The 17,682-nt window shown below is 51.6% G+C and overlaps 1 protein-coding gene across 1 annotated transcript in view; it reads left to right on the top strand.

Moving 5' to 3' along the window:
• The window catches only part of LOC307083741 (low-density lipoprotein receptor-related protein 1-like), a 111,071-nt gene that overhangs the window by 21,681 nt on the left and 71,708 nt on the right, over window positions 1-17,682 (top strand). The window contains 7 exon segments of the mRNA XM_079747693.1: window positions 664-801; window positions 6,661-6,780; window positions 7,187-7,315; window positions 8,539-8,802; window positions 15,607-15,758; window positions 15,760-15,770; window positions 17,414-17,636. Of these exon segments, the coding sequence (XP_079603819.1) occupies window positions 664-801; window positions 6,661-6,780; window positions 7,187-7,315; window positions 8,539-8,802; window positions 15,607-15,758; window positions 15,760-15,770; window positions 17,414-17,636 (1,037 nt within the window).

Here is a 17,682-nt window from a genome sequence, read left to right as displayed (position 1 = left end):
GTGTGTTTTCTGGTGTGTTTTTGGTGTGTAGGGTGTGTTTGTTCTGGTGTGTATGTTCTGCTGACACATTCTGGGTGTGTGTTGCTGTTGTTGGTAATTGAAACTCTGAAACATTTTCCGATGTGATTATTTTCCCAGAAACGCCTGTTTTTATAAATGTGTGTTTCAGGCCACTGACTGCTTACCGGCAAGTTCACACGCAGTGAGCTATGATCTGAAAACAATCCTGAAAAAAACAAACTCAAAATATCATTTGAACCATGAGCCTTCCTTTTATGACTAACTGTTTGTGTGTGTGTGTGTATGTGTGTGTCTGTTTGGTGTGTGTGTGTGTGTGTGTGTATGTGTGTGTCTGTTTGGTGTGTGTGTGGGTGTGTGTATGTGTGTGTGTGTGTGTCCGTGTATTTTCCTGTGTGTCTTTGCATGTGTGTGCTTGTATTTGTGCGTACGTGTGTGTTCCTGCATGCGTGTGTGTGCTCACGCCCGTGTTCGTGCACGTGTGTGTGTGTTTGTGCATGCGTGTGTGTGTGTTCACGCGCGTGTGTGTGTGTTTGTGCATGCGCGTGTGTGTTTGTGCATGCGTGTGTGTTTGTGCATGCGTGTGTGTGTGTGTGTGTGTCTGTGTGTGTGTGTGTGTGTGTGTGTGCGTGCGTGCACCCCCAGGTCCTCACATCCGGGCGTCCCAGTGCCCCCCCAACGAGTACCAGTGTGGGGGTACGGAGCTCTGCATCCACATGAACCGGCTCTGCAACGGGGTCCCGGACTGCACCGACGGCTGGGACGAGGGCCCCCACTGCAGAGGTACACACACACACACACACACATAGACACACATAGACACTAACACATACACACACACATAGACACTAACACACACACACACCAACACACACATAGACACTAACACACACACACACACACACACATAGACACTAACACACACACACACACATAGACACACACATAGACACTAACACACACACACACACACACACACACATAGACACTAACACACACACACACACACACACATAGACACTAACACACACACACACACACACATAGACACTAACACACACACACACACATAGACACTAACACACACACACACACCAACACACACATAGACACTAACACACACACACACACACATAGACACTAACACATACACACACACCAACACACACATAGACACTAACACACACACAGATAAAGACACTTACACACACACGCACACACAGACATAGACACTAACACAAACACACACACAGACTCACACACCAACACACACATAGACACTAACACATACACACACACACACATCAACGCACACATAGACACTAACACATACACACACACACACACCAACACACACATAGACACTAACACATACACACACACACACCAACACACACATAGACACTAACACATACACACACACACACACCAACACACACATAGACACTAACACATACACACACACACACAGATAAAGACACTTACACACACACGCACACACAGACATAGACACTAACACAAACACACACACAGACTCACACACCAACACACACATAGACACTAACACATACACACACACACACACCAACACACACATAGACACTAACACATACACACACACACACACCAACACACACATAGACACTAACACATACACACACACACACACCAACACACACATAGACACTAACACATACACACAAACACACAGATAAAGACACTTACACACACACGCACACACAGACATAGACACTAACACAAACACACACACAGACTCGTACACCAACACACACATAGACACTAACACAGACTCACACACCAACACACACATAGACACTAACACAGACTCACACACCAACACACACATAGACACTAACACATACACACACACACACCAACACACACATAGACACTAACACATACACACACACACACACAGATAAAGACACTTACACACACACGCACACACAGACATAGACACTAACACAAACACACACACAGACTCACACACCAACACACACATAGACACTAACACAGACTCACACACCAACACACACATAGACACTAACACAGACTCACACACCAACACACACATAGACACTAACACATACACACACACACACACAGATAAAGACACTAACACACACACGCACGCACACACACGCACGCGCAAATACACTAACACAAACACACACACAGACTCACACACCAACACACACATAGACACTAACACATACACACACACACACAGATAAAGACACTTACACACACACGCACACACAGACATAGACACTAACACATACACACACACACACAGATAAAGACTCTAACACACACACGCACGCACACACATGCACGCGCAAATACACTAACACAAGCACACACACAGACTCACACACCGACACACGCATAGACACTAACACACACACGCACGCACACATACGCACACACAAATACACTAACACACACACACACAGACTCACACACCAACACACACACAGACATAGACACTAACAAACACACACACACACAAAGACACTAACACACACGCACACACAGACATAGACACAAACACACACACGCTCGCACGAACATACACATGCACATGCACACACACACACACACACACTAACACACACACAGACACACACACAAGTATGCACATGCATACCACCCACATGCACACGCACACTAACACACACAGACACACAGACATGCACACACACACACACAGCCACAGCCAGGGCGAGGACATAAATCCCCTGTTGTTTAGGTTTTATTTGTTGGCGCTGTTTGTCCGTGCGTGAACAGCGTGTGTTTGTGAGTCACATGGGCGGAGATGTGATCAAGTCCTGCCTGATTAACTCTTCCAATAAACACATAACACTACCCTGGTGAATATTGTTGATGCCAATACCGGGCTGGCCTCGCTGAACCGGAGAAATCACCCTGGCAGTGGAGAGCTGATTCTCTGCCACCATCACAGTGGCTTAAGCCCTCAAAGGAACCGTTTTGCAGAGTGTAATGATTAAAATGCAGTTGAATGACAAGCATTGTTCGAATATCACAAGGATAACTTACGTATGCTGTAAGACCGTTAGAACAAGGTGTCTATGGACGCTTGTGGTCTGAGGAGGCTCAGGAAGGAAGAGGTGAACCCCGTTGGTCTGTTGAGACCGTCTCCCCGTAGACCCAGCAGGTCCTGGTCCAGAGGGTCTCCACAACCGGTTCAGCGGAGCTGCAGCATCTCGCTTCGTGCTGGCATGCTAGCAAGCTAGCGGTAGCGATTAGCGCACTCTCCTGTGATGGCGCTTCATCTCCTCCTCCAGACGCCTGTCGCTTCAGCTCCGCCTCCATTTCCCCTCAGCTCCCCCACAGAGACTAAAGTATAGTGGGTTAAATATTTATTAAGGCGACATGGAAGTAGAGGGCGGAGAGAGTGAGAGACATCATAAAATCTTTATGATGATGTACTTTTTTAATGTTGGTGGGTTCCGCCTTTTAATAAGTCCTGGTGCTGTCATCTCGTTAGGGGGTGATAGCCCTCTGCAGGTTTGTGGTTCTTCAGCCCCTCTATGGAGCTCAGCTCCAGGTTTATCTACCTGTTGTCTTCAGCAAAGAGCTTTATTGTTGAGGAAGAATAACCTCTTTTTGGGACACTTCGGCCTGCAAAATATTTGAGCGTTATCTTGGGAAGAAACAGGCAGCAAAGTTACCAAGAATACATTCAATGTGACAATGGGTGCACATGATTCTTATAGGGAAGCGTCGAGGGTAGTTAATACTAAAGGCTGCTACACAACGGCCCAACCGTTGGCCGTTGGGGAGAATCGGACGAGTTCGGGAACAAATCTGTTCGGTGTGTTCAGCTGTGTTGGAAGCTTTTGGAACCGCAAAGACTTTGTCGTTTCCGATTCAACATGCAAAGTCTGAGACTTTGTGTTGAACAATGTGTTGGAACGGTGGACTAGCGGCATGAGACTAGAACCACCCGAAGTTAAGGAGAAATATTGCATCTCGCACAAGCGCAGAACGTAGGCGCTACTGTAGTCGGCAGTAGTCTTCGAGGTGTGTTTCAATGCAACTTCTCCGCCGAACGGGTCAGACAAGAAGCAACGGAGTGGTCCGATAAAGGCAGATGGCCTTTGGTTTGAGTCTGGGCAGTGTGTGGGCCCCTTGAGGAGGAAGACGACACGTCTGCAAGACATTTAAAGGAATTGAAACAACAAAGAAGCCAGTCGATAGGCCTCAGTATCAGACTCCGTGGCTGCAGTGCCAACGCAAATGCCAACTACCTTGACACCTCTCATTAGGAGAGAGGAAGGAAGGTATCTCTTGTTCCAAGGATGATTTATACAATTCCTTTTACATTGACTAGTAATTATATAAACAAGGTTCATATGATTGATGTATAATCGTATGTTACAGTTACACTTAATATTTCCACGACAATGGTGTGTGTGTCATTCTGGGGGTCGTCGCAGCTTGGTGGCCTCTGTCGATCTGTAAAGCGCTCTAATCTGGATGACCTAAGAGTGGTACGTCTGGCTTTGGGTCTGACTCCCAGTCCCCCCTGCTGTCCCACCGGGGCGTGCAGGCCCCCTGCCCCATGTTACCAACCGTGGGACTGGGGGGGGGGGGGTCGCAGGGTGTCTGTGTCCGGGGAGGAAATGGGGAGCACTTTGGAGAGCGGAGACTGTGCTGTCGTTCGGTTTGACGTTGACACACTGAACAGTATTCTGAGGATGGTGAACTAAAAGTGGAACGTGGAGCCCCACTGTTCCCCTCGTACGGGGGCGTCTGGTTCCCTGTCGGGACACTTTGAGTCCTGACAGCCGGTTGGCACTTCAGTGTGTGTTGAATAATGTACACCAAGAGATATGGAGCGCACTCGGCGCTCCACCGTGCTCCTCCTGACATCCTCGACTGCGGTGCCCTGCAGTGAGCGTGTTTTCGTTCGGCGTTCCTCTCTGAGAGAGAGGAACGGGCGCGCCGCACGCGGCCCACGCCCAGGCTGAGCTTTGGGTTTCTGCTCTGGCTGCCGGGAAAGAGTGAGTCACGTTGGGCTACGGAGGGATGGACTTTGTTGTGACTGCCGCTGTCTCATGTGGTCGTGTGAGTCTGTGTCTCAGAGCGGCGTGTGTTCTAGTCTCTGAGCTCCTGCTGAAGGCATGGGTTGTTGACATGGGGGGGGGGGGGGGGGTGAGGATGAAGGTGCTGTAGGCTCTGAGCTCCTGCAACCCCCCTTCTCTGCTGAAGGGCGGGGCTGTGATCTGGGGGTGTTGAGGGTAGAGGGGTGGGGGCCAGCGAGCTCATCAGGGATAATGGTAGTCATGTGTTTTTCTCTTGTTTTGGAGGTTGGCAGGGTTTGAGGAGGTGTTAATAATATGCTGTGTGAAGTTTGTTGTCCGGACAACTTTAAGAAGACACCTGGCGGATGTCTCGCTGCGTACTTTTTAAAGACCCAGAGATGACCCCCCCCCCCCCCCCCCCCCCCCCCCCCCTTGTGTCTATTTTGCAACACATGACTCACTACATGAACTATCATGAACTAGAAAGGATTAGAAAAGCGCTGTTTAAATGCAGTCTATTAAACTACCATTCCTTGCGGATAATCATTAATTTCCTTCAAATAGCCTGAAACTGATTATCTTTACTGAGTCGTAGCTCATCGTTGCTCCAACAGCAGAACCGTGTCTCTGGAGACGCTCTACAGGAAGGTGATCTGAGATGGTGGCTTGCGTTGTGTCTGTGTTTTCATTCCAGCAGGATGTGTTGGTACCTCTGTACAGACAGACTGTCTTCCCAGTGATTTTTGTTTCGTTGTCACAAACACTGCTGTCAATAGTTTGTAATAGAATTCCCTGCAAAGGAGATTAGGAATAAACCTTTCTGCTGTGCGTCCCTGTGCTTTCAGGATTAAAAGGGAACTGAAAACCTGTAATCATGCTGTGTTACATGATCATAATAACAATAACATCCTGTTATGAATAATAACATTACTGAAGCATATCCAAACATACAAACCAGGAATGTACGTCACCATAGACTGTTGCAGAGATATGAATGGATGACTGGGATCTGAACGAGTGTGCGTTGTATTTGAATGCAGCATGGTCAGAATGCTAACAGCTAGCCCCCGTCACGTATCCATCAGCAGCACTCTCAGCGCTCCCTAGTTCTCGGGCGAACAGATTCAATTTGACGGTCATTTTAAATCCATCCACCCCCAACCCTCCATTTGGCAGGCCTCATTGCCAGCGTTTTGAGTTTGTCCTCTCTCTCCTCCTCTCTCCCTCTCTCCCTCCCTCCCTCCCACCCTCCTTCCATCTCTCTCTCTCTCCCCTCCCTCTCTCCCTCCATCTCTCCCCCCCTCCCTCCCTCCCTCCCTCCCTCCCTCTCTCTCTCTCCATCCCTCCTTCTCTCCCTCCCTATCTCTCTCTCCCCTCTCTCTCTCTTCCCCTCTCCCTCCCTCCCTCTCTCTCTCCCCCCTCCCTCCCTACCTCCCTCCCTCCCTCCCCCTCTCCCTCCCCCCCTACCTCCCTCCCCCTCTCCCCTCCCTCCCTCCCTCCCTCCCTCCCTCCCTCCCCCTCTCCCTCCCTCCCTGCCTCCCTCCCTCCCTCCCTCCCTCTCTGTCTGCAGAGTACGCCTCTAACTGCACCCAGTCTTCGTGTCAGGACGGCTGTGCAGTGACGCCCTCCGGGGGGGCCTGCTACTGTCACAGCGGCTACCAGATCAACCAGGACGGGACCACCTGCAGAGGTGAGCTCCTCCTCACCTGCCTGTCTCTCCTGCTGGGAGACGGGATCGCACTCCCAACAAACAAGGATTTGTCAAAAATAATATGTATTTTTTCTCCTGTATATTTTTGATGGATTTGATGTCTTAATCTTTATAAGAAACGGTCGCTTCCAACGGTCGCTTCGTTTTTCACGTCGTCGTCACGTAATTAATCACAACTTTGAAGTAAAAAATGCTGAGAAAATATGTCCCCATCTGTACGATTGAGCGTCACAGCTGATGCAAAGTCTGAAAGCAGATTGCAAGTGGGACACATTTTCATCATTCAGGATATAAAGTCATAATGGATCATTTTTTACGTCACTCTTTGCTCACACTTTACTTCCCCTTCTGATCGCGCTTCTGACCCCTCCCCCCTCTCCCACAGACTTCGATGAGTGCGGTGTGTACGGGACCTGCAGCCAGTCCTGCACCAACACCAACGGGTCGTACGCCTGCTCCTGTGTGGAGGGCTACCTCCCCCAGCCCGACAACCGCTCCTGCAAGGCCAAGAACGGTAGGAGCTGCTGCTGGGAACCCCTCTTCTGTCAGCCCAGGAGGGGTCTGGACCAGAAGGGGTCTGGACCAGGAGGGGTCTGGACCAGGAGGGGTCTGGACCAGAAGGGGTCTGGACCAGGAGGGGTCTGGACCAGGAGGGGTCTGGACCAGGAGGGATCTGGACCAGAAGGGGCCCTACTTAAGTCCTCTCCTCAGTACTCCATCCCCTACTTAAGTCCTCCCCTCAGTACTCCATCCCCTACTTAAGTCCTCTCCTCAGTACTCCATCCCCTACTTAAGTCCTCCCCTCAGTCTTCCATCCCCTACTTAAGTCCTCTCCTCAGTCTTCCATCCCCTACTTAAGTCTTCTCCTCAGTACTCCATCCCCTACTTAAGTCCTCTCCTCAGTACTCCATCCCCTACTTAAGTCCTCCCCTCAGTCTTCCATCCCCTACTTAAGTCCTCTCCTCAGTACTCCATCCCCTACTTAAGTCCTCTCCTCAGTCTTCCATCCCCTACTTAAGTCCTCCCCTCAGTCTTCAATCCCCTACTTAAGTCCTCTCCTCAGTACTCCATCCCCTACTTAAGTCCTTTCCTCAGTCTTCCATCGTCTACCTAAGTCCTCTCCTCAGTCCTCCATCGTCTACTTAAGTCCTCTCCTCAGTCCTCCATCGTCTACTTAAGTCCTCCCCTCAGTCTTGCATCCCCTACTTAAGTCCTCTCCTCAGTACTCCATCCCCTACTTAAGTCCTCTCCTCAGTCCTCCATCGTCTACTTAAGTCCTCTCCTCAGTACTCCATCCCCTACTTAAGTCCTCCCCTCAGTCTTCCATCCCCTACTTAAGTCCTCCCCTCAGTCTTCCATCGTCTACTTAAGTCCTCTCCTCAGTCCTCCATCGTCTACTTAAGTCCTCTCCTCAGTCATCCATCCTCTCATACTTAAACCCTTGAGGAAGGAGTCCCCGTAAACACCACCACCACCCCCACTAGACCTTCTGCGTTCTACATTGTTTACCAATTTCTAGTTGTAATGAATCGTTCCAATACCTGTGATTTACGGCTACTGTCGGCTCCGTTCCAATACCCCAGGAGAGGGGGCTTTTCGGACAGGCAGGGAGATTTCCCGGAACAGAGCCCCACCGCCAACACTTCTCTGGTCTCCACAAAATGTCCTCTGTGATGAACTGCTCCTGACTGAACCCCCTGTGGGGTCTCTCACGTTGCCACCCTCCCCTCCCCTCAGTGCCCGTGGACCGCCTGCCCGTCCTGCTGATCGCCAACTCCCAGAACATCCAGGCCACCTCGCTCAGCGGCATCACCGTCCACAGCCTGCTGTCCACCAGCACCAAGCAGACCACTGCCATGGACTTCCTGTACGCGCAGGAAATGGTCTGCTGGATCCACGTGGGCGAGGCCCCGGCCCCCACGCACCTCCTGTGTGCCAAGATCACCAACCTGAAGAGCTTCACCGAGGAGAGGGTGATCAACATCTCCCTCAGCCTGCAGCGTGAGTCACCGACCTGGGGCTAGAACCTCCACCCACTAACTCACAGACCAGGACTAGAACCTCCAACCTCTAACACACAGACCAGGACTAGAACCTCCAACCTCTAACACACAGACCAGGAGTAGAACCTCCAACCTCTAACACACAGACCAGGACTAGAACCTCCAACCTCTAACACACAGACCAGGACTAGAACCTCCAACCTCTAACACACAGACCAGGACTAGAACCTCCACCCTCTAACTCACAGACCAGGACTAGAACCTCCAACCTCTAACACACAGACCAGGACTAGAACCTCCAACCTCTAACTCACAGACCAGGACTAGAACCTCCACCCTCTAACTCACAGACCAGGACTAGAACCTCCAACCTCTAACTCACAGACCAGGACTAGAACCTCCACCCTCTAACTCACAGACCAGGACTAGAACCTCCAACCTCTAACTCACAGACCAGGACTAGAACCTCCAACCTCTAACTCACAGACCAGGACTAGAACCTCCACCCTCTAACTCACAGACCAGGACTAGAACCTCCAACCTCTAACTCACAGACCAGGACTAGAACCTCCAACCTCTAACACACAGACCAGGACTAGAACCTCCACCCTCTAACTCACAGACCAGGACTAGAACCTCCAACCTCTAACAGACGGGACGAGAACCTGGTTTTACTGTAACACAGGGTCGGATTAGAACCTGGTTTTACTGTAACACAGGGTCTGATTAGAACCTAGTTCTCCTGTTACACAGGATGGCACTAGAACCTGGGCTTCTCCTGTAAATACGCACCCAGGACCGGAACCGGAACCCTGCTTTTCTGACCCAGGTTACAGGGGTGTTGACGTGTTTGAATCCAGCCCGTCTGGATGGGGTGATGGGGGTGGGGTGGGGGCTTGGGGGGAGCATGCAGGGTGACGTAGCCTTGGCCGGCTGGTCCATCGTCCGGGCAACACCTGCCTCTGGTCCAGCAGCAGATGGGAGGGGGCGTGTTCATGTGTCTGCGTTGATTTGTCTCTGGACAGTTTGTTCCGCTCTTTCTATTCTCACACAGTGAGTCAGACATTACGGCATCAGGTCGCAGGCCTTCTGAAAGTTGTGTTTTTCCACTTGGTGGAGTGTTTTTCTTTCATATGAAGAACTAAGATGGAGGCCATGGAGATCAAAAGCAAAACAGAACATAAATTAAGTTTCGTTGCTGACTCACGGCCTGCATTCTGATCGGTCTGTCTCTCTCTCACACACACACACACACACACACACACGCGCGCACACACATACACACACACACACACACACACACACACACACACACACGCATATTGTGCACAACAGTATGTGCATAATATGTTGTTATTGTACAATCTGTACAATAATCATCAGCATTCACAATCACCCCAGCAGGCAGACATTTCTGTGGCTCTATTCAGGTCATTAGGCTTTAAGTAGCTCAGCGCTTTCATTTTAAATATATATAAAACTATTTTTACCTGCCACTGAAGTATGACCCATCAGCGTGTTTTGTTAGTGAGCTGACCTGGACTAGTCTGGTCTAACTAGTCCAGCAGCCCAATCAACAGGATCCTAGCAGCGCCAGAGATGTTTTTAACTGCAGACCACAGCAGTAGCTCCCCTTCCGAAGTCTGAAGACTGGAGAACAGAGGAATGTGAAGAACATTCCAGCAGCCTCAGCTTGATTCTCCAGGCCTGTCGCCCACACACACACACACACACGCACACACACACGCACACACTCGCACACGCACATGCATGCACGCACACACACGCACACACTCGCACACGCACACACACACATGTACGCACGCACGTACACGCAAGCACGCGCAAGCACACACACCCACAAACACAATAAAACACACACACATTGACACACACAGAGACACAAACACAAAACACATCTGAACTGCAGACTGGCGTCCTGAACGCTGCGAGGAGGAGCTCCGAGCGGGTCTGGGATGGCCTGGACCAGAGATAATCCGGTCTGCGCTCTGTGTGGTACTAGTCGCTATAACTCACTACTGCTCACTACTACTCACTACTACTCAGTACTACTCACTATTACTCACTAATGCTCACTCCTACCTACTAGTGCTTACTTTGCTCACTGCTGCTCACTATTGCTTACTTCTATTCACTTCTACTCACTAGTGCTCACATCTACTCACTACTACTACCCACCACTGCTCACTATTAGTCACTTCTTCTCACTGATGATATGATGGACAGATATTGATGCGATTAAAACCCTCTCTGTCTGTCTGTGTGTCTGTGCGTCTGTGTGTCTGTGTGTCTGTGTGTCTGTCTGTCTGTCTGTCTGTCTGTCTGTGTCTCTCTCTCTCTCTCTCTCTCTCTCTCTCTCTCTCTCTCTCTCTCTCTCTCTCTCTCTCTCTCTCTCTCTCTCTCTCTCTCTCATTCACTCTGCTAATCCGTACTCAGTATGAAGCAATGGGCCTCCTGTTTCACCACGACGGTCTGAAACGTACAGTGTATACATGACACCCGTGATTTATGAACCTGTTTGTCCTCTGACGGACGCCGTGAACGTCTCACAACGCTGTGGGTGCCATACATCGTTTCCTAGCATGGGCGGTCCCAGTGTGGGAAGCGAACCCTCGCCCTCGCGGTGCTAAGGTCCCACGTTGCGCCGACTGAGCTCCACAAAGCCCCGGGTCGAGGGGCTGAGGAGTCCCAGAACCATTCTGCTGTACCTCCAGCCTCTGCTCCCCTCCTCCACCGCACGTCCCCAGCACAGACCCCAGCTCCAAGCTCCTTACCAGGTCATGTGCTTCTAGAAAGTACTCTTCGCCCGCCGAAGCTTCCCCCCTTCTCTCCCCCCCCCCCCCCCCCTTCTCTCTGCCTCCCTACTTCTCGTACCTCCCCCCCCCCCCACCCTCACCCCTCCTCTTCGCTCCCCCCCTTCACTCCCCTCCCTTCAACCTAGAAACCTGACACTGCTGTACATCGCTTGCGTTCACAATATGTTCAGTGTGTGTGTGCACATGCATGTGCATCCACACGCACACTCACACGTCAAGAATATACATTTGGATTCCTGTGAAAACTTATATTGTGTACACACACACACACACACACACACACACACACAATTACATTTGAATGTGTAACTTAAGCTTTATCCCAAGCAGCAGAGTGCTGGGCAAAGCAGGCATGGTGAGTTAGGGATTAGGCTGCGAAGGGGGAAGGTGTTCCTAATTCCCATCACATCAGTTTGGTTCGCTTAAGGCCCTGAAATGGATGCTGCAGCCGAGGAAGAGTCCTCTACTCCGAGCCTTTCAAGTACCGGTCTCAGCGGTATCTTCTGGAACGGGGGCTAACGCACGCGTCCCCTCGCTTCAGCGACATCTCTGGAAGAGTGGGGCGGTTACCTATGCAGAGCGACCCCGGAGACAGTCCTGTCTTTAGGGTGCCCCTAGGGGCTGTCACCCTGAAGACGTAGTCTGGAACGACAACTACAGCTACACTAGGAAGGCCAGTGGAGTTACAGCGGCCTTCTTAATGTAGCTGTAGTTCTCTTCTTAGTTGAGCTATAGTTGTCTTCTTAGTGTAGATGTAGTTTTCTTCTTATTTTAGCTGTAGTTGTCTTCTTTGTGTATATGTAGTTCTCTTCTTAGTGTAGCTATAGTTGTCTTAGTGTAGCTGTCTTAGTGTTGCTGTAGTTGACTTCTTAGTTGTAGCTGTAGTTGTCTTCTTAGTGTAGCTGTAGTGCTATTCTTAGTGTAGCTGAAGTTGTCTTAGTGTAGCAAATAAACACACTAAGAAGACAACTATAGCTACACTAGGAAGACAGCTATAGCTGCACTAAAAAGACAGCTATAGCTTTGTGATGAGGGCATTTTAAATACAAGGCAAAGACAAAACAGTCTTGACATGGTCATCTGAAATTAAAATAACAGTTCATTAAAAATTGACATTCATGGTAAATTATCAATGTGCGCACTGCCCCTGAACCATAATTAATTGAGCGCCTAAAATATGTTTTAAATACTTGAATATCTCAGGAACGGACTGAGATTTCCCAGAGGCGCTGAATCTTTCCTTGCCATCCGTGTAATGAACAGAAACCAAAACCATGGCCAGGGACATTTTGCGGCCCCTCTTGATTTGTTTAATTTCAAGGCCATTGAGTGCCTTGAGTTCTCCTCTCTGACTCCACCGCTCCTCCCTTCCTTTCCCCAGTGAAACAGAAAGCAGAAATTTGAACTGAAGTCAGCGACAAAACAGCTGCACCGCACAACATAACAATCAAAATGGCGGCCACATCGGTAAAAACAAATGCATTGCGTAGGTTCCTAGAGTGACTTCCCCCCTCCTCCAGTGGGCGGTGTGGGGGGGATGGACCACCGGAGAGCTCCTGTGTTCCTTTCGGCCTCTCCCAGTTTGTTGTTGTGTTGTTTTCCCCGAGCTGGAGGCTGAGGTTCAGACTCAGACTCCCACAGTGTTTTCTCAGAAGGTCTGTCGCAGCCTCGACCTGGAGAGTGCTGCAGTCGGGGGGCGAACGAGGGGGTGGGTGGGGCAACAGCACGCCTTGTTGACACACAGAACCGCACGCTCAGGCCTCCTGAACCACAGACCTCATTCTGCTCTGCAACCCACGCTCCCCTTCCACGGCCCACCTCTGATGTGTCCCTCCTCCATCCCCTCCTCCACCACCTCCTCCACCACCTCCAGCACCTCCTCCACCACCTCCAGCACCTCCTCTGTCACCTCCTCCACCACCTCCTCCACCACCTCCTCCCCCACCTCCTCTGTCAACTCCTCCACCACCTCCTCCTCCCTCCTCTCCTCCACCACCTCCTCCACCACCTCCTTCCTCACCTCCTTCCTTACCTCCTCAATCACCTCCTCCCCCACCTCCTCCACCACCTCCCTCCTCACCTCCTCCAACACCTCCTCCACCACCTCCCTCCTCTCCTCCAACACCTCCTCCACCACCTCCTCCATCACCTCCACCCTCACCTCCTCCACCACCTCCTCCACCACCTCCTCTCCCACCTCCAGCACCTCCTCCACCACCTCCTCCCCCACCTCCTCTGTCACCTCCTCCACCCTCCTCTGTCACCTCCTCCACCCTCCTCTGTCACCTCCTCCACCACCACCTCCTCCCTCCTCTCCTCCACCACCTCCTTCCTTACCTCCTCCACCACCTCCTCCCCACCTCCTTCCTCACCTCCACCCTCCCCTCCACCCTCACTTCCTCCACCACCTCCTCCCCCACCTCCTCTGTCACCTCCTCCACCTCCTCCACCACCTCCTCCTCTCCTCCACCACCTCCTCCACCACCTCCTTTCTCAGCTCCTCCACCACCTCCACCCTCACCTCCTCTGTCACCTCCTCCTCCACCTCCTCCACCACCTCCTCTGTCACCTCCTCCTCCACCTCCTCCACCACCTCCTCTGTCACCTCCTCCTCCACCACCTCCACCACCCTCCACCACCTCCACCCTCTGTCCCGGCTCATCCTGCTGGTTATTTTAGTTCTGAGTCTCAGGCTGGTGTCTATTTTTATTGAACTCTTTTTCCCACTTCTTTCTCTTCACTCAGAATAGTTGGACGTCGTCCATTTTCCTGCCCGCCGTCCCCACCGGCAGAGGGAGAGTGTTCTCTCCCCCTAAGAAGTAAATCTCCTGTGGAATTCCAGCCTGATTTATTGGAGCTGACTCTGTGAGCCACGCGGTCGCACACGCCTTGGACGCTATTTTATTGTGCTCTAAAGCCCTGGAATCTGCTCCGTCATTTCCGACCGCTGGCCCCAACACAACGGCCCCCCCCCCCCCCCAGTCCACGAGCAGGGACCCTGCCAGCCCCCTCCCAACCCGTAAACAAACCCCAGGTTGGGACCCCCCATCCCCAGCTGGTGGTTGGCGTTTGTTAACTGGTTGGACCAGAGCGCTGGTATAGGCAAGGCAAAGACAAAACAGTCTGGTATTAACGCTGGTTAACCGGTTAGACCGGGTGCTGGTGGTTAACGCTGGTTAACCGGTTAAACCAGAGTGCTGCTGGTTAACGCTTGTGAACTGGTTAGACCAGAGTGCTGGCGGTTAACACTGGTGAACGTCCTGCTGTGTTCTGGTTAGCTGGCTGCCCTGTGGCATCGCCTCACCAGGGGAGGAACTGAAAGCAGCTGTGGAAAAAAGTATATACACCCCCCCCTCCCCCCCGCCTTCCCTCCTGGTGTGTTTACGGAGAAAACGGAAAAGGAGGCCGTGGGAGGGAGTGGAATGCTTTATTACGTTTGGTATTATCGCTTATATCACGTTATTCCTCCGTACGGTTTCTCCTCGCTGCGTACCGTGGCTGATGAATGGGGTTTGATGGTTAGACTAGTTGCTGGGGGGCTGGTTGTTAAGGGAGTTGTGATGGTTAGACTGGTAGTTAGTGGGGGTTGGGGTGATGGGTAGGCACTCTGGGTCAGTATCTTCAGAAACCAAAACGAACGACTTAAGTAGCAAGTCGTTTTGAATCCCTCAAAAATGGTGGGTGGACAGATATTGTACATTTTGTGTGCGTGTGTGTGTGTGGTTGTCTTTCTGTGTGCGTGCGCACCAATGTGTTTATGTGTGTGCGCGTGTGTGTGTGTGTGCATGTCAAGTACGGCCCCTTGACATCCGGTCCGCAAGTTGCTGCATTTAGATTTTCCCCTTGACCTGCCCACCGCTGGGATACGCATCTGCAGGGGAAACGGAAAACCAAACGCATACCGAGCACTTCTGACTCCGAACTATGTCAAACGTACGTTCTCTCCCCCCCCCCCCCCCCTCCAGATGTGGAGCAGATGGCCATCGACTGGCTTACAGGAAACTTCTACTTTGTGGACGACGTGGACGACAGGATCTTCGTGTGTAACAAGGACGGCTCCACCTGCGTCACCCTGCTGGACCAGGAGCTGTACAACCCCAAGGGGCTTGCCCTGGACCCCCAGCATGGGGTAGGGACCCCCCCCCCCCGCCTGTCTCTGGTCACTGTCTGTCTGTCTGTCTGTCTGTCTGTCTGTCTGTCTCTGGCTCACTGGCTGTCTGTCTGTCTCTGGTCACTGTCTGGCTGTCAGTCTCTTCAATGTCTGTCTGTCTGTCTGTCTCTGGCTCACTGGCTGTCTGTCTGTCTCTGGTCACTGTCTGGCTGTCAGTCTCTGGCTCAATGTCTGTCTGTCTGTCTGTCTCTGGCTCACTGGCTGTCTGTCTGTCTCTGGTCACTGTCTGTCTGTCAGTCTCTGGCTCAATGTCTGTCTGTCTGTCTGTCTGTCTTTGGCTCACTGTCTGTCTGTCTTTGGCTCATTGTCTGTCCGTGTGTGTCTGTTGCTGTCGCTCTCTGTCTCCTTCGCTCTGTCTTGCTGTCTCTCTCTTGCTGTCTGTTTGTCTCTCTCTCTCCCCGTCCCTCCAACCGTCTGATGGTTTCCCCCCCCCCAGACCCCTGCATCCTCTCTGATTGGCTGGTGGCTGCAGGTTTAGTCTGGGAGGAATGAAGTCCAGATGTTCTGCAGGCTCAGTTCTCTGGTCACTCTGGGTTGTCATGCATTAGCCGGTGTTTTCATTGCGGCCATCTTGTTTATGACAGCAGGGCTGTCGGCTCGGAGCCGGGCGTTTTGTATAAACACGTGCATTTCTGAGGAGAAATGGGGCTGATAAATGGAAATGTTCGGTTTGACGAACCCAGAGCAGTTATTTTGCTGAACCCTATTTCTTTGTTGTGCTGCGCGATGCCATTATTCACAGTTTGAGTTTTCCTGGTGTCTGGGAAATTTGAGAAATAACACAATCCCACTGACACAACAAGTAAATATTCAGTGCTAAGTCGTGAAGTTTGAGGTCTCTGTGTGTGTGTGTGTGTGTGTGTGTGTGTGTGTGTGTGTGTGTGTGTGTGTGTGTGTGTGTGTGTGTGTGTGTGTGTGGGGGGGGGGGGGGCGCTTGCATGTGTGTGTGTGTGTTAGTGTGAGACGGAAGGAATACCAAAATAGAGGGAGAGAGTACCTCGGTGATGTTTCCATAGTATAAATAATGGATTGCATGAACTGAATATGAATGAACTGATTCCATCAATTTATTCAATGGAAAGTAATAGTAATAGTCATTTTAATAGTAATAGTGGGGCTGATCTCGGGCAGATCTCATTGTGGCCGTTGAGATCATCGTTTCACTTTCCACCCTGTCTCCCTGACCATCCTGTCTCACCGACCACCCTTCTCCCTGACCTGTCTTGCTGACCACCCCATCTCACTGACCACCCTGTCTCACTGACTACCTGTCTTCCTGACCACCTTGTCTCACTGACCAACCCGTCTCACTGACCACCTTGTCTCACTGACCAACCCGTCTCACTGACCACCCTGTCTCGCTGACCACCCCGTCTCACTGACCACCCTGTCTCCCTGACCACCTTGTCTCACTGACCACCCCGTCTCCCTGAACTGTCTTGCTGACCACCCTGTCTCACTGACTTGTCTCACTGACCACCCCGTCTCCCTGACCACCCTGTCTTCCTGACCACCCTGTCTCCCTGACCACCCTGTCTCCCTGACCACCCTGTCTCACTGACCACCCCGTCTCCCTGACCACCCGTCTCCCTGACCCACAGGAAGGTGTTCTTCACGGACTACGGGCAGATCCCCAAGGTGGAGCGCTGCGACATGGACGGCCAGAACAGGACCAAGCTAGTGGACAGCAAGATCGTGTTCCCCCACGGCATCACGCTGGACCTGGTCAACCGGCTGGTGTACTGGGCCGACGCCTACCTTGACTACATCGAGGTGGTGGACTACGAGGGCAAGAACCGCCACACCATCATCCAGGGCCTGCTGGTGAGGGCCGCTACCGGGGGTCTGAGGCTCCCCCCCTAGAGACACT

The sequence above is a fragment of the Pollachius pollachius genome (assembly GCF_949987615.1).
Source record: "Pollachius pollachius genome assembly, chromosome: 12".
Taxonomy (NCBI): domain Eukaryota; kingdom Metazoa; phylum Chordata; class Actinopteri; order Gadiformes; family Gadidae; genus Pollachius; species Pollachius pollachius.
The sequence above is the reverse complement of the archived record's forward strand: the minus strand, read 5'-3'. Positions and strand labels throughout refer to the sequence as shown.